General features: G+C 36.0%; 1 protein-coding gene across 25 annotated transcripts in view; it reads left to right on the plus strand.

Annotated features, from left to right (window-relative positions):
• Mbnl1 (muscleblind like splicing regulator 1) overlaps positions 1 to 18,614 on the plus strand; it is a 172,996-nt gene that overhangs the window by 141,451 nt on the left and 12,931 nt on the right. For 16 of the 25 annotated variants that reach the window (XM_028763517.1, XM_028763500.1, XM_028763508.1 and 13 more), the window contains 4 exons: positions 5,155 to 5,355; positions 14,511 to 14,768; positions 15,933 to 15,986; positions 16,861 to 17,014. In XM_028763517.1, coding sequence (XP_028619350.1) covers positions 5,155 to 5,355; positions 14,511 to 14,768; positions 15,933 to 15,986; positions 16,861 to 17,014 — 667 coding nt within the window. The remainder of the gene's footprint in view (positions 1 to 5,154; positions 5,356 to 14,510; positions 14,769 to 15,932; positions 15,987 to 16,860; positions 17,015 to 18,614) is intronic. The other 9 variants (XM_028763505.1, XM_028763506.1, XM_028763511.1 and 6 more) reach the window with 1 other exon arrangement.

Genomic DNA, 18,614 nt, shown 5'->3' on the forward strand with positions numbered 1-18,614 from the left:
CATATGGTAAAAACATACAGTAAATGGGCTATCTAACTACTTTGGATCTTTGGCTGTTTAAGCTTTTTGATTTTCATGGAGATAAAATATGAAATATATTGTCTAGAATGTCTTTGTAATTATATAAACATCATTCCCATTTCATAAGATTAGTAATAAAAAGGAGTTGGATATAAGAAATGGAATTTCTTTGTATGTCTAATTCATGAAAGTTCATACAATAAAATACAGAATTTTTTATATTAATTCTTCTTGGCATTAAGAATTCTAATGGAAGTATAAGTGAATATTTTTATCTTTATCATAGATGATCTTTGAGGATAAGTAAGATTATAATTAGTCTTCAAAACTAAAGAAAACTTTCTATATTCCTTCATAAGTGCTACATCATGGTAATGAGAAATTTACATGCACTCAAACTCACCCCGAACTGCATCTGCTGGATGACAACCTGGAAGCTCCTGGTGTATTTCTTTAATCCCCAGGATGATGTTCCTTAGAAACTCTGTTCCTCTAAGCTCTCTGCATTGCACAGAGATCTGTGTAGACAGTGGGTACCGAGAACTCAGCATGAGGTCAGGAGTTCCGTTCGTGTGCCCCTTCCTGGTTACTTGGGACCTGGGTTAACAGGGACTGTCCAGTTTCTGGAGCAGCTGCTCCTCAGGTGCACAACAGCACCTTGAGACGTGTAATCTATGTAGAAATCCCAGGCATTTAATGAATCCGATGCGTGCGTGTGTGTGAGCAGTTCAGAGTTTTTAGATTCAGTTCGAGTCTTAATTTCTCTTGTCCCCTTGACTTTGCCACTCTTTCATATTCCCAGGGTTTCTTGGCAGTGGATGAAGAATGCTCTGAAGTTATTATGTCAGACTCCCAGACCACCTAGAATTTGACAGTGCTTTCTGTGCTTTATTGTCTTGTTATCCACCTCATGACAATAAGGCCAGTTCATTCTATAGTGTCTCTAGAAAAATATTTCTACATCAGTCAGTCTGAATTTTCAAGTTTGTGAACAGTCCCTGAACTGTAAGAATAGACCTGTGCTCATTTGAAGCCTTTATAGTGAGCCGGTCTTAAATGAAACTTCACTATTTAAATGTTTGTTTCAATAAAACTGGATCAATGGATACAGTGAAGCAGAGTAAAAAATGTATTCCTTCCTCTTCTCATTCACAAGCTACAAGTAGAGTCACAACAGCCTTTCCTCTATTCTAGCCAAATGCTACATCCTTAATCAAAACTTAAATGTGGATTTATTGATGCTTCCTGTTAGCTCTCAGTGCTGTCTATGTTCAAAACAATGGCTCACTAAAACTAGCGTTGTATCTGTTGAAAAAATAGTGCTTGCCTAGAAACAGTTGCCCATGCTTGGGATGTCCTACTATTTTAAAAGAGCTTGGCTTTCCACTTTTTATAAGTTTAATTGAAGCATACATGTATATACATATGCAAACATTCTACTAAGCGTGCATGTTTGCACGTGCACATTCTACCAAGCATACACATATACACATGCAGACATTCTACTAAACATACATATGTGCACATTCTAAGTGTACAACATGTACACACATTCTTCTAAACACATATGTGTATATATATGTACATTCAACTAAGCATGCACACATATACATGCATATATTCTACTGAACATACACATGTATACATACATAGCATATATGTGAACACATATATCTACTAAGTATATATGTGAACACATGCCCACACTCTAAGAAAATCTGACTTGTAAAATTTCTGTTCCATAAATTTCAAAATGATAAATTTTGGACATAGATATATATCCATATATATATATATATATGGATATATATCCCTTCTATTTAATAAAATCAAACACTATTTTCACCATTTTAAAATAAACAACTTTGTGATATTTGCAATGTTATAGAATAATAGTTGTAATAGTTAAGATGCAATATTTATACAAAAATTAGAAAAAAATCAGCTTTTTAATATTCATTATAAACTAACAACTAAATTCTGAGATGGAAAAAGGATATATAATTAAATATCATTAGCATCTAGATATATATTATTAGAAATATATATTATTATATATATTAGAAAATATATACTGTATTTGCTACTTTTGCTGGCAAAGAAAAATCGGCTAGCAAATCTGTAATGACTATGTTATACAGTAATTGGAGAGGTAGGTACAGTGCCAGTTGCCAGATAGTAGGAACGGAGGAAACATGAATGCCCTCAGGATCAGTGCTATATTCAATGAGGGCAAGCTTTATGCAACAGAGGGTAGCAGTGTGGTTCCACAGGGAAGGCGGCAAGAGACAGTGTTCTGGTTCCTGAAGCACATCTAGGATTAGACGGGTAGCCTGAGGGCAGTCAGGATGGACAGAAACACGTGAATACTGATAGGAAGACAACAAACACCAAGAAACTTGCCTCCTTAGAAACCTTGTGTCCAATAAGAAAGAAATGGAATCAGCCTTTCAAAATTACTGCCACCTAGATAACTTTCCTGGGAATTCAGACAAGGAGGCATGGGAATCACATTTTAAAACTCCTCTAGGTAATTTTAATTCACCCTTGGCGATTATATGAGAACCAGACTTCAAACCAGACTGGAGTCAGAGTCCGATATGCCCAATCTCTGACATTCCATCCATTCATTTATAATTACAGACATGGAACATTTGTGAGCATCTTATTTAGAAAATAAACATAATGGTATCCCCTGACAAATTGGGAGCTCATTCATTTAATGCCTACAGTATACCAGACACTGTTTTGTGTGGTGGGAACCTAGAAGGAAACTAAGATATATCTTCTACTCTCCTGACACCCCACACCCCCTAGAGAGGTCAAAGGAAGGAAAGCCTTATAGTAGAAATTAAACATAAGTAAAGCACTTATCAGAGTGTGGCATGCCAGGATAGGGAATTACTAGTAATAATCATGTTTGTGTAGTTAACTAGGATGGTAATGTGAAATTGAATAATATATTCAGATATAATGGAGCCTGATAACCATAATGTAAGCAGAATGACTTATTTAAAACAAACAAGTGATATATAAACAGACCCAGAATTAGAAACAGGAAAATGTCCTTGGAAAGACAATGTTAAACCAACCTTCATTATGCTTTTTTGAAACAAAGATATCTATAAGTCCCTGCTGCAAGGATGCACTCAGTATCAAATACACCAGATACATAGTCAGACATTAGTCAATCCTTACTTCAGAGAAACTGGGGGCTACCATTTTCAAATATTATGAGCCCTCTGCAGGTCATCTCTGGTAATGCAGGAGTAGCCATGGTCACAGGCTTTCCTAAGGATTAGGATCCACTCTGAGTAACTAGTAGTTACTCAGAGACAAGGTGCTCATAATTTGTGACACCTATGTTCTGTCTATATGTAGGCTTTCGCTGTATTTTATTCGGTGAGATTTAATGAGACTGAGTTTTGTTGGCATATTGCCATTATTGTGTCAAGTCAAAGAACAATTTCTTCATCCTGAATGACTTTATGAATGCACTTGCCTAAGTAATTCCTATACTGTACAGTGACATACACATTTCAGTAACTTTCTGAAGTATAAGTATCAAATGGACTTTCTGGAAACTCATTTTCATTACAGCCATGAATGCAAAGAAGAAGGATATTAATTAGCTTTCAATCTTTTAGAACTCTGCTAAATTTGTGACAATTCTTCTATCTGGTCTGGGATTCCGTACCCTGTGTCTGTGTGTGACTGTGTTCAACAGAATAAAAATTTGGCTAGAATATTCTTGGACAGAAGTTGGAGTTTAATTCGTGATCACCATGCAGGACTGACCTTGGTGCTGCCCTGGGCTCTAGTACACACACACACACACACACACAGACAAAAGCCTGAAGTCAGCTGCGGTTCAGGGTTTTGTTGAGAGACAGATGCCACTAGGCCCAGTTTTACCTTTGGATCATTGTTGTTACTAGTGTAATGCTTAGAAACTTTGTATTGCCTGAGGGCAGCTGCTTTGCAATGGAATAGGTTTGGGATTTGGAGACAAAAGACTTATTCTAGGCTACATCAATAGACAAGGGCTATAAACCTGTCACAGTAACTAAGTGTGGTGTTCAAAACCACATGCTTGGAGGACTAGTTATTTTAGCTTGAATATATCAGTGTGAGCTATGCTATGTTATAAATTCTTCCCAGTGAATCAATGTATGTATTAAATAGTCTATCTTTCATATTCTTCTTAGTAGAAATGAATACACAATGCAGAGCTGTCATGTAGAATGCATGCTCAACCATGGCATAGTCCTTTGGGACCTTACACTTTCATATTAAAGAATGTCATTTACACATAGTAGATCCCTGGCTTCTCTCTATTGAATGCAGTAGCACACCCCAGTGTGTCCTGCCTACTGACAGCCCATCCCATGATGCTGGGCGTAGTTTTGTAATAATTCTGTGGCATTTCCTGGGAAATGTCCTGTCAGTCTTCACATTCCAGACTTTTCTCTTTCTGGAAAAGGTTAATTTCCATTCCTGAGTGCCTCACAAGTATGGGTTGGGCTTCTAGAACATTGAGCCTTTCTTCTGAGAAATCCACATCAAGTGACTAGGCCAAATGCTATCTCTTCTGTGCTCAAAAGACAGTGTAATCATCACTTCTCACAGCCCACAAGATTTGGTAAATGTGTTGGCTATAGGACTCAGTGATCCCCTGGGACTTCTGTGTCTGCTAAGATGATAGGCCCTTGTAACCTGGTAACAGTTGAGAACAGACCTTTTGGCTATATCTAACACAGCAGTTACACAGTGCGTACGTATCTCAGACATGTTTCTAGGATTGAGTCACAAAGGTGGAGACTGAGTGACCACAAACAAGTGTCTGTACTGAGATATTTAAGACGTTAAACCACAAGTATTCTAGATGCCAAGCTTCAAAAACCCTCTGGAAGTGTTAATGCATAGTCTGCCTGCTAGATTTTAGGAAAAACAATGACCTAGCAAATGTCTGTATTCTAAAATCGTTTTATACTGAATTAAAGTCAGGATTAAATAGAAATAAAGGAAGGAAGAATGAATGATAGATGGAGAGTAAATGATAATTATATAAGTAGAGTATCAATTTGGAATTGAGGCTTGCCATTAAATTTTGCTTTTTGTTTTAATTTCCAGCCAATGTTTTCAGTTGCACCAAGCTTAGCCACCAATGCATCAGCAGCCTTTAATCCTTACCTGGGGCCAGTTTCCCCAAGCCTGGTTCCAGCAGAGATCTTGCCGACTGCACCAATGTTGGTCACGGGAAATCCTGGAGTTCCAGTGCCAGCAGCTGCTGCAGCTGCTGCACAGAAGTTAATGCGGACAGACAGACTGGAGGTAGGATGAAGAGTTGGACCTTCATAGTTTCTATTACACTTCTTCAAGTGTTTATGGCCAGAATGACTTTACAAACTGAAAGAACATGACTTGTTTCAGTATTTGTGTAATTTTCTTAGGATATAGTTATGCTGTTTTGGTTAATATAACAGTTACAAAAACCGACAACATCCATGTCTAGGTTCTTAGGTGAGGGCTTGGATCTGGGATCAGGGTGTCTGTTACTTCCCTTTGTCTCAACATCCTTAAAATCATGCACATGGTGCTAATGTTCACACCTCAAAGAATTAGAAAAAAATGGCACAGAACAGTTGTTTCTTGAATATTTATTGTATTGTAGTGATCAATACAATATAATGACTATTGGAATGAACAAATGATTGATGTCCAGAGGATCTTGTAAACACTGAACTCATTGGCTACTGAGCATGAAGTATTCCAAAACTCTGCAGATGTTGTCGTAAGCTCTGAAGTACTTCAATTGAGACAGGTGGTTTTATGAAATGCGCCCTGATAAAAGCGTTTTTTAGTAGGCTGTCACTTGATTATCATAGTCTTGTGGTGGAGAATGAGCAGATGTGCACACTTGACTGTTGCTGACTGAAAAGGAAACTAGAGATGTGGTTCAAGTTTGAAATTACTGTTCAGAATTTTAGCATGGTATGAATTAACAGGCTTGGTAAACAGTTTCTGTATGAAAATGACCTATTAAGTAAAAACCCACACTGAGGCGCCTGTCCTGTCTGTCTGCTTAGGAAGGAGTCGGGCTGAGATGGCCTGTATGTACTAATTATGAGGGAAGCAACATAGGGTATATTTGAAGGGCACTGAGTCTAATAGCTTCCCAGGTTATCTGAAATATAATAAGATATCTTATATATTCATTAAAGTTTATTGAAAGTATTAGAAAGCAGCTTTTTTTTGGTCAGGATATGCCAGATATAGCCATCACATCTCTTATCCTTAGAACAATTTGATGGTAAAGATGCTGTTAGTACCATTGTGTTACAGAGGAGTCAGAGCAGAGAAAGAGATGGGAGAGAGCCTGTCCTTGCTACAGAGATACACTATGCTATTTGGCTTCTTATTACCAAAGTATAGTAATTCTCTAACAAATGCTGTCTGCAAATGAAATAGGGCAGCATTTGAAACAATTTTCTTCCCCTGATCTTTCCTAAAGAAAACTCAGGATTCTTAATGCATAGCTGTTAATTGACTAATGGGACTCAAATAGTTTGAGAGGAATGTCAACATATTAATTATTAATAGGAAATGTTATTCAAAACATTAAGAGAATGGACTTAAAGCTGAACTAAATGCTCAAAACTCTGTTCATTCCCTTGAAAGTTTTGATAGTTTTTTTTTTATAGTTGTATTTTGTGATTTTGTTTTCCTTTCCGTGAAGACCTGTTTTTGTGTTTTGTCATTTGCCTTTGCTACTGCTAGGACAATCTCTCCTGCATTATGTGCATTCCTGATAGCAGTGGGCTGCCTTCCCTTCTGTTGACAGGATCTGAGTCATTGTCACAGTCACAGTTGGGGCCTGAAATGGGGAAGCATGCATGTGCCTCTTTCTGCTCTGTAGTATGATTCCAGAGCTTACACACACGCGCACACACACACACACACGCACGAACGTGCATACATGCACACAACTCTGGTGCTCCTTGGAGCACTGGAGGGTGAAAGACATAAAAGATGTGTCCATAATTCTTTTCTCAAGGTTGACACTCTGGTTATTTAGAGATTAAAGCCACATTCCATCTTAAATTGAATTTTGATTTTCTTCTGAAGTAAAATTGGTCTAAATCAGCTAGGATCTTGGCTTTGTTCTTCTTGTTCCATCTTTTCCTCCATTTCTACAATTTGTCACACAATAAAGAGATTTTAGATGCTTCTAATTTGTGTGTGATCACTTAGAAGACCTAGCACTGACAGTACCAAAAGGGGTACAGAGGTTTGAAGTTGGAAAGTAGGAACCCAGGAAACATTGCTTCTAAGGTAGTTAACTACATAAGCTTGATTTGTCAGACAAGCTTCATGTAGCTGATTTGTAAAATTTGAGGATTTGCCTGATTTATATTTAATGTCATAGAGCATTTAAATCATGTGTTGACTTTTAACAGGAGCTTCAATAAGTATCAACTTATTTTTTAAATGTCTGTGCATATATAGTGTACATCACAGATACACAGGTTCTGTATCAGTATGCTCATCCACTCACTGTTGGATATTATTATGAAGATTTTATGTTCTGTACTATAAAGCTCAGACTGGTTTTCTCTTAAAGTGAGACAAATTTGTTAGTCACTAAAAAGATGCTCCTAAAATTCTGTTTTGTGAACTTGGGATCCTTTCTGTTATGTCCAAGTATTAATTTAATGCCCAAAAGAGTATTTTAAAAAATTATTACACTGTGTGAAAATATGAGAAATTGTTGAGCTTTAGGTCACGACTGTGTTTCAGTACAAAGCATTGATAGTAATAGAAATTATTGACTTCCTGTAAAGAATCACAGTCATTTTTCATGGTGCAAAATAATGCATGAACACATTTATTCCACATCTAGTAGAGAACTAGACTGCATGTTCTTCAAGCTAATGGTATTGTGAGTATCTGTGAAGCCCTTTACCTGTTGTCTATTACCAAGGGCAAAAAAGGGCCCTCATGAGGATATCAAAACTCATAACTGCTGCCCTGTAACTTTAAATGTCAACCCATCAATATGCTAATAAATTAACTCGTCACGGAAAGATACATTCTTGCATGGAGATTTTAGGGTAAGATCATGACATAAGTCATGATAATATAAAGGAATAGTTTAAACACTTGTTAACATTCCTCTTGGGGGCATGTTTAGGTCTTAATCATTCCAGCTACTAAACGTGTTATCTTGATTTTACTTTTGGACATGGTGCAGAATAGTCTAGACATCATGGGGACTAGGATCACTTGGGATAGTAGTGTGGGGGCCTCATCCATGTAGACTTTGTAGGTCAGTGGTGGGTTTCAGGAATTATTTTCACTTATTAGACAAGTGATTACAAAGGAAAATAGTCTTCAAAGTACTTGCTGTGTAACTCCCAACTTTTCACCACTTCTTCAAGCGTAGTTATGAGTGAATGGACTGAAAATGTACTTCTATTAACACACTGTTGCACGTATTTCTAAGTTACTGAAAGATTTTAGATTTTGTGACACTTATTAAAGTATAAAGTAGTTCATACTGCCCAGGAGTAACCAAATATACCTCAGTGCCTGTATAGTTCAAAGACTTACTAAGATATTAGATAGCTACTTGGTTAATTAAATGCACCATTTTGTATCATCGGCCTCTGTGAAAAGAACATGTTAAGCGTTCCAAAGAAGCTGAGCAAACGTCTTACCTTCTCCTGTTTTCCAGTGGGGCTTGTTTTAAAATAAACAACTTTTGTTCTGTGAAAGTATTATTTTTTTAAAGTAATCATAATACAAGTTTCTATCTTACTGAAACACAAGCATCTACATATACAGATTTACATATTTGCCTTTACATATAGGCAAATTTTAATATACTTCCAATGACTTGGACAAAAAGTAGCATTTGAAAGCCAAATAGAAGAAACAAGAATATCTAGATTGGTATTTTAGTGAGGTTAATGAATTTAGTCTTATATTAAAACTAAAGCTTCCCCAACTATTGATGGTTCTCCAGTTAAGCACTTTCACTGTTCTTCCAGAGATCTAGGTTTCTGTTCCCAGCACCCATGTGTGATGGCTCACAACTGCCTGAAAATCCAAGTCCAAGGGCTCTGGTGTCCTTTACAGCCTCTGTGAGCACTGCATTCATGTGCACAAACCCACACACAGACACTTAGTTAAAAATAAAAAACTATATTCACTAAAGATTTAAAAAGCATCAACTTTTTTCTTGGTGTGTGTGTGTGTGTGTGTGTGTGTGTGTGTGTGTGTGTGTGATTTCTAGGATCAAACAAATGCTTTTAACAGGAAAAGCTTATTGGTCAGTTCTTTTTAGTTTGTATTTCTGTAGAGGATACATTGCTACTTCTTATCTAATACTTTAATGTCACTAAAAAAATTAAAGAAAGTGTACAATTTTTAAATCATAGATAAGCTATATAATCTTTTCAAAATATACTCATGACTCTTTTAAATATTTAATATTATTTCCTTGTCAGTTATTAATTTTTATAATTAAGTTTGCCCAAAAGGTTTTTAACTTGCTATTTATTTTAGTATAAGGTAATTACTAACTTTGGCTTGACTACTCATTTCCTACTATTTCACTAATTTTTAACTTAGTGTTTAAATTTCTCTTTACTTACAGTTATTTTCAAAAGAGTAATAAAATTTCTCTAGAGCTATAGACTTTAACATGTTGATGACTTTAATACTGTACCTGTTTTCTTGTTCTTTTAGATTTGTGCAGCCTTTCCTAGAGTGACAGAAAGCCTGAAATGTGCTTAATACTTCTTTTGTTGGTCAGTCCTACACACTCATAGTTGACTTTTCAACACATGTAGTTAAATGACAAATGTATACATGTACACAATATAATGATGTATATTGCACACACAGTATGAATATAGGTATTTTAAATTTAGAGAACTTAATTTATTAATTGAAAATACAAGCAGTTTCTTATTTTTTTCTGAACTAAAAGATAATGATGATATATATATTGCACACACAGTATGAATAATAATAATATAGGTATGTTGTGCCTTCTGGACTAAAAGATAATGATATTATAAATTAAAAAAAAAAGCCCACTGGATCTTAACGGAAATCCTGCAAGATATTGAAATAAATAAGCAGCTTCTCTGATTGTTTGTTTTTTTTAGAAAAATGAATCAAAATTTATCCATTGAAAATTTATCCAACTGAAACGAGCTTAGGAATATAATTATAAACATAACTATGACTGGTCCATGTGGTTCACCAGAATTTTAAATTTAGAGAACTTAATTCATTTATTGAAAATACAAGCAGTTTCTTTTTTTTTTCTTATTTTTTTTTAGAATAAAAATCAGAGTCATAATCAAATTACTGATTTTCAAGAATTACTTTTTCTTTTTTCTTTTCTTTTTGTATTTATTTTTGAGATGAAGTTTCACTGTATTTCCCTGGTTTCTCTGCAGCTCAGAGTGTAAACACGGTAGGCTTTACACTTAGAGATGTGCCTGCCTGTGTCCCAAGGTGTAAGGGCTAAAGGTGTGTGCCACCTCAGAGATTTCACCACCAGGAATGACTCTTAAAGCTAACATGGGATAATAAGCTTAATAGAAATGAAGTCCTTGGGACTGTTGAAGTCCCAGAATATTAAGGTCAACCAAGTCCCTGGCCATCATTATGATTATTTTTCCATTCCTGCTTTTCAGTGTTATTCTCTAAATATTGCTGAGTTTATTACACAGATGTGGTGAAAATAAACATGTGCCCTCTAAAGGATCTCTTCTGAAAGCTGTGCAATAACTGTCCTGCTTAAAAGAGTTCTGGCATTGGCATGGCTTTCCTCAGGAGCCCCAACTATCACCATCTAATGAGATATGGGAATCTTCCTATTATTTTGAAATATGTTTGTTACATTTTTTAAAGTAAAGACTAAGCAATGGAGCTACTTATATTAAATAAATTTGAATGCAGTTTTCTTTACACTAATTAGTATTTATGTTTTAATTGCTGTTGATGCTGTATTCATTTTCTGAATGTCTTTTTATTTTGAATCTTTAATCAGTAAAAAGGACCTGAAATAATTCCAAAGTTTCAAACTCCATCTTCTTTGTGACTTGTTACTATTAACCTATTTATTTAACCAAAATATTTAGCATTCTATATTTACATTTCTTTGGAAATTGTCAGCTTTTTCCTATTGACTATTTAAAGTTTATAATTATCCCACACAAGTTTTATAAGAAGTAGAATTTATAGGTACATTTTATACTAAAAGCAACTTCTATCCATTTCCTGTTACACTGTTCGAATAACCTATTTAATGTTCACAGAAGTCTTTTTTGATTGAATCTGATTTTATGTATGGTCTAATGTATCTGATCATTTTAATTTAGGTTTACAAAAGTCAAACTACAGGAAATACTTAAAATTTTTGACCCCCAAATTTTACTTCTACATATTCATATTAGAAAATTACCCAAAATGCCCAATGTCATAATTCCTTTGCAAAATTATTCATAATATGAAAACAATGGAAATAATCATTAGATCCACTTAAGAGTTACCCATAGTATGTGCAGTGTTTGATATCTGAGATGATCAGAAATGATGACTTGGACATTGTATAGAAAAATGAAAATGTTGAAACTGTTAAGGCGTTGCTTTCTGGAAATGGTATCAAGTTGTACCGTGATCACAGCCATGTAAAAATTTGTGCGAATATAAAACTGCACAAAAGGAAAATAGAGTGAGAATATTGCTTGGATTTTTTTTTAATTTTGTCTGTTTGCTGGTAAATTTCTTAAGTTTTCATCCTGTTTTAAATTATGACAATAAATATGTTGAAAAATTTTTTAATCTTAATTTACCATCTTGTTTTAATGAAGTTGGTAAACTCAGACTAAAATTGCCTCAGTTTTTCAGAAAAAGAAACAGACCAACTCTATATTTAGCAGTCAGCAGATAGACCCCATTCTACTGGTGGTAACTTTTAAGAGAAAATGTATTTTAAAGTTGTCTTTATTCAGGCTCCAATACTTCAGAGTCCATCTGGCATCTGCCAGACTTTCTCTGCAGCCTTTCAGTAGTTAAACTTTCTCAAGAAGCTTTCTCCTACACCCTTTTCCTAAACTCATTTCAAAACTGCAGCAAAAATGACCAATCGACTCTAAAATCTTAGGAGAGGCTTCCCAGTGCCTTTCTGGGCAGATTCTTATTTATCAGCTCTGGTTAACTATTTGTACAACTCTCCCTGTGTGCATTCCACAAGAGTAAAGTGTAAATTGTAGTCAAGCAGTCCTATGGAGACCATACATGCACAAACAGACCTCACAAATGCACCATCTTTAGGCCATAAGTCCTCCTGCCAGAGTGGCAAAAGTGACACATACTGTTGTGTTCTGCTTTCAGCTCACTCTTCGTCAGACTTAAGAAAGGGGACTATGGAGAACCAACTGGAGAGCACAGCTGGATTTGTCTGAGTTCATGTTAGATAAAGCCATAGTGACAGATTGGCTTAAACAGAAAGGTAACCTTTCTGTTAACAACATGATATAGATTTAACACAAACTGTATTTTATGAGGAGGTACATTCACTGCATTGTAATGCATTTTTATTCAGGGTATCTCCTTTCCAGGCCCCAGAAACTAGGTCATAGTTTGGAACAGGCTCCTGGTCCCTGTGTTTGGAAGATCCCACAACTTCCTTTGGTACTCAGCTAGAAAGGGGGATTGTTTTGAAACAACTTGTCCACAGTTGCTTTCTCAATTTTGAACTCTTAGTTACTCATGAGTTTTATTTGTTCTGCACAAGAAGGTGAATATATTAATAAAAACAATACTTTATAACTTTCTAAATCATCTATATTTTTTAGTTAGTCAGTATACTTAAAAATTGAATAAACTAAGTAAGGGCAATAGCTGAGTTAGGCTGCTGCTGTGCTGTAGAATGTAGGTCTTTAGGGAGGTTAAGGTTTCCAGTATTCATTTACAACATGCCTTTCAATATGTAGCCAAACCCAAGTTCTTAATATGAACCACTTTCTACAATAATAGAATATTAATATCATAGGAGCTAGGTTTAAATGTGGTCATTTTTATTCATACTTTTAAAATCATAGCATCTTGTTCTTCTTAACTAAGAAACAGAGTGTCCAGTGTTTGCATTTGCCTCGTTTGGGGGTTTGAGAGGGCATCCATGAAGTATGAAAACTGTGTCTTTGAAGGATGTGTTATAAAAATTTGAGGTTTGAAGCTAGAGTACAAACCATATTAAGGTCACTCAGTGATTTAGATTGCCCTCTGGTGGTCCAAAGATCTAACTCCCAAAGGAGAGACTGGAAACTTCAACTCAAAAAAGAAAGAATCCATTTTACCTCTTCCCAGGGATCTGCATAGTGAAATTAGCAGATATAAAGCAAGTACACAGTAACACAAATGAGTGGCTCTCTCCACCCACTTTCTACAGTTGCCAAGGGAATTTGTAACATTTTGGGTAGAAATGATCTCAAGCTAGAATGTTTTGTTTTTTACTTGTAACTATTTTGTTTTATCCAAGTTAAAAGTATATAACTGAAAGTTCTTGCCCGATATTCACTAAACTAAGTCTTAATCTTAAATAACTTCAGTACCACTTATAAGTCAAAAAAATTAACTTTTGTTTCCTATAAATTACATGATCTGTATACCCAAATCAGATTTAATTTAAATTTTTATTACATTTATTTTTCATTTGTCCTTGTGTCTGGTCACATGCATACATGTATGTCCTACTGTGTATGTTGAGATCAAAGGGTTATTTACAGGAATAAGTTCTGTCCTCCAACTGTGTGGTTTCAGGAATCAAGCTCAGGGTGTCAAATGGTGCAGTATCTCATGGGCTCCTGAAGCAGATGTAAGCAACTGTCCTGCCAGCATCCCTTCTCTGGCTCCATGATCTCCACTCTATGACAGTGACTTAATCTTTCTCATTGTAATGGCCACAGCACTTTGAAAGAATGTTTGATTATTTTATAAAATGCCTCCAAATCAGTTTGTCTGATATTCCTCAGTTTTAACAATAGGGAGTGATACAAATACTGTGATGTAGTGTGTTCATTTTAGATCACATCAACAGAGTTGTGTCCCTGTGTCATTCTTTATGTGTTTACTTGGTGAGAATGGTGTCTGCTGGCTCTCCTCGCTATAAAGTCCAGATTTTTCCCCTCTCTAATTAATAAGTACACCAACAGAATACTGGATAGATGCTTTATTATATGCTTTCCATTCACCGTGAACATATTTTCTTCCCCAAAGACATTCCACTGGAAAGTTGCTAGTATTCAAATACTAAGCACTGCTGAATTATGCCACAGCATTGCTCTAGTTTGGCCTTTCCCTCCATATATAAACTTGGTCACCAATTTGGAGAGTTTGATTACCGCTTTCAGATAGGACCCACTTGCTCATGATGACTGAATCCTGTACATTTAATGACCTCATAGGTGTGTCGAGAGTACCAGCGTGGCAATTGCAACAGAGGAGAGAACGACTGTCGGTTTGCTCATCCTGCTGACAGCACAATGATTGATACCAATGACAACACAGTCACTGTCTGCATGGATTACATCAAGGGGAGATGCTCTCGGGAAAAGTGCAAATACTTCCATCCTCCTGCACACCTGCAAGCCAAGATCAAGGCTGCCCAATACCAGGTCAACCAGGCTGCAGCAGCTCAGGCTGCAGCTACTGCAGCTGCCATGGTGAGTGGAGACAGCAGTGCCCTCCTGTCAGCAGTCAGGAAAGATAGTGAACAATTTCTCTCCTGCAAGCTATTCATCTATTAACCTCTTTCTTACGTTTTGCTGAAGATATGTTTGTTCAGGTATCCCACACAATGCATAAAGAAGCTACCATTCACAGAAGTGAGGGTAACTCCTCAAATGGTTCAGCTTGCTCCTCCTCTTAGCCTAACCCCTAAGACTCTGTCTCATTCTGGATGTAGGGTTTCTGAAATTCTTGCTTCATAAAGGACCACTTGTCTCCTTTCTGATTTAACAACACTGCCGTTTCCAGTCTCTGTACACTCTGTACACTGTCAAGTCGGCTCTCCTTGAGTGTGTTCTTCTCCACATCAAGGCTCTTCTTCACATTCATCTTGCTTTCAATAACTTCACCTGAAACTATTTAGGAGAATAGCTTCAGCAAAATTGTTTTTAAATTAGCTGCAACATTTTGAATGGTCCTCTGTCTAGATAGTATGAAGTCCTACTGTGGCAGAAACATGATTATTAAAGTGCCAAATCTTGACTAAAGCTGTTATACAGGGAAGAGAAAAGCAGCAGCACTCAAGGAGTCTTTTAAAAATAAATAAATAAGGATCCTTTAGGATAGATACTAAGTGGTTTACTTGAGATAACCTTCAATGTGACCTACTAGCTGAGTTTAAGGAGTCCATTTCTTCTTGGCTTAGCTGTTTTAATGCTTTCCCTTATTTTTTATATAAATATATAGCTTACTCTTTAAACACTCATACAAAAATCATTGTCATGGCACAGTAAGATGATCATGAGAGAGGTCTTTTCTGTGTTTGTTTATGGATACTTGAGCAAAAATACAGAAGGCAGACCCTCTCCTTTTCTCTTTCTTTCACCACCCTCCCCTTTTTTTTCTTTAAAATATTGTTTGAAATTAACTACAAAGAGGAATTATCCTCCAATAACAACTCAATAGTGCCTTTATTGTGCATGCTTAGTCTTGTTATTCGTTGTATATGGCATTCCGATGATTTGTTTTTTTATTTGTTTTTTCTCACCTACCCAAAATGCACTGCTGCCCCCATGATGCACCTCTGCTTGCTGTTTATGTTAATGCGCTTGAACCCCACTGGCCCATTGCCATCATGTGCTCGCTGCCTGCTAATTAAGACTCAGTCGGCTGTCAAATCACTGAAGCGACCCCTCGAGGCAACCTTTGACCTGGTACTATGACCTTTCACCTTTTAGCTTGGCATGTAGCTTTATTGTAGATACAGGTTTTTTGTTTTTGTTGTTTTAGTTTTGGTTTTGGTTTCGGTTTGGTTTCTTTTTGTTGTTGTTTTTAACCGATTAAAATATATATAATCCTTTTCCTGTTTAAAGTGGTTAAGTACAATGAAAAACTGAGTGTGGTTTCCTGAAAACTGAGCAGAAAGACATAAAATGCGTACATAGATGGATATGGTACAATGAAAGACTGGAATCCCATCAGCCCACATTCAGTTTAACTACATTGTAAAACATTCTAATGAAATACTCGGAGGACAATAAAGTGTGGTTTTTACTCTATATTTATGTACCTGTGTGGTTAGCATGGCTTTAGTGATAGAATCCTTTTCTTTTTAACATATATAGTTCAGTATTTAAGAAGAGTTTGCATGCTCTGGGACATTTGCATGTGTCAGCAGACTGGGGAGGGCAAAGCTGGCAGGACCCAGCAGTCACTGTACAGTTAACTATTAACAGTGCTTCTACTTGGCAGTCCTCATGGGGCTCCCACCGCAGCTTTCCTTCTTCCCAAATAGATGGCTTCTCACAGAAAGCCCGAAGCATTATGGGACATGAAACACCTGACTCATTATAACATGTGCTCTCGTTACTAGTGGGCTTTTGTTGTGGACAAAATAATGCTTCCTTTAAAGCTTTTACCTTGCTTAATTTCTTTAACTGGTTTTGTCAACTGGATTTTCCCCCCGGGTAGTTAAGTGTTCTGCTGCTTGCTTGCTCGTGCTCCCTAACAGGTTTAGCCTACGACTGATTATTCTTTTTTCTTTTTCTCTTTTTACTGGTATTTGTTTTTATACTATTCACTAAACAGGGAATTCCTCAAGCTGTACTTCCCCCATTGCCAAAGAGGCCTGCTCTTGAAAAAACCAACGGTGCCACCGCAGTCTTTAACACTGGTATTTTCCAATACCAACAGGCTCTAGCCAACATGCAGTTACAGCAGCATACAGCATTTCTCCCACCAGGTAAGGGCGTGGGTTTGCTCTTGAATGCATTTGTTATGATCTACACAGGGTTCTACTGTTAAAGCAGGCAAATACCTGCAGCGCAGGTTAGCTGTTAGTCATAGAGAGGGTGCATGGTAAGGTAGTCAACCGGGAAGACACATTCAGTTTTCTTACGTAGCTTTCCTTTAAAAATGAAAACTTGAGCTTACTGAGACAGACATGCTTTATATATTTTTGATGTTTATGCTATTTGGAATTTAAATATTCTCTTTTTTTCTCTTTCCTCAACACTGTTGTATGTTTGTCAAGCTGTGTTATGATGCTCTCCTGCTGTAAGACCCCTTTGCCTTCAAGATTCCACAATTTTATGAAATGACTCAATTTTGACATTTTTAACCTTTAGTTTGCAAAGTAGACAGTTAAAATTTGTTAATTCTAGAGCTCTTAAAATGTGCTCTTCATATTAATTATGCATAGCTAAAATTATTCTTGTTCGAATGCTGAAGCTGAAGTAGCCCTAAGTTCCTTGGTGTTGAATTTACTGCTTAGTCATCCCCTAGTATTCCTATTTAGTGCTGAGTCATGCAACTATGATTTCAGCTCGTTTTTAGTTTGGTCACATACACATACTCCTGTGCACAGAGATCTAAGGGTAAAATACTAATAGCTCACTTAGTTGGTTAGAAATTTACTACGCAAATATCCTTATGTTATTTTGTAAGTCTTTAAACTTTTTTATCTTATACTTTGAAATTAATTACCAAAACACACACTAATCTCTCCTTTTCTTTCTTACACAGTTTTATTTTGAGAACACTGGAAATTATATATATATATATATATATATATATATATATATATATGACAATTTATTAATAAATTAGTAAATGAATGGCTAGGTATGTGCATCAGGGATCTAGCACAAGCACGTTGGGTGACAGTATTTAGAGTATCACATTTCTGTGATATTATAGAATGTGATAGTTTATTTTAGACTTAGCAAATTAATACATTATAATCATATTAGGTGTTACTGGGAAACAAAACTTTTTGTATAGTTCATTTCTGAAAACTGGCAGTTTACACCTAGAATCAGCTACATCACATACATGAGCTAGCTGAAATATTTCATTAAAATATTCCAGGATGAGATGATAGGTACCCTCTTGAGATACATTGTTCAGACTGCCCGATGGGGTACCTAAGGCCTCATGCAGTTCCATGGCCCTCCTGTTGTGTTTGTGGTTAGGAATCCTTGGGTTGCTTCTTCCTAGGGCTGCACAGACAAACACAGCACAAATTGCTATGTCTAGTGATTTTTGTTTAGGTTTTGGGGACATTTGTATATTTATTTACAAATTCTTTTGCTTGGAAATATTGGCAATTTTATATTTTTAAATTTCCTTTAGAACTAAAGGAAGTCAATCTTATTATAGATTCAGATATAATCACATGTGTAGTATCTTGGACAAAAAAGGCTCATTTCCCAAAATCTAGCTTATTTTATACAATATATATAATATAGAATTACGTATAAGTGAGACATTCTGTTAATTACAGTATAATTAAGAAGATACACTGTATTTCTCAGCTTGAATACAAGCTGAGATTTCTAGGG

This window comes from Grammomys surdaster, unplaced genomic scaffold (genome assembly GCF_004785775.1).
Source record: "Grammomys surdaster isolate TR1022 unplaced genomic scaffold, NIH_TR_1.0 139, whole genome shotgun sequence".
Lineage (NCBI taxonomy): Eukaryota > Metazoa > Chordata > Mammalia > Rodentia > Muridae > Grammomys > Grammomys surdaster.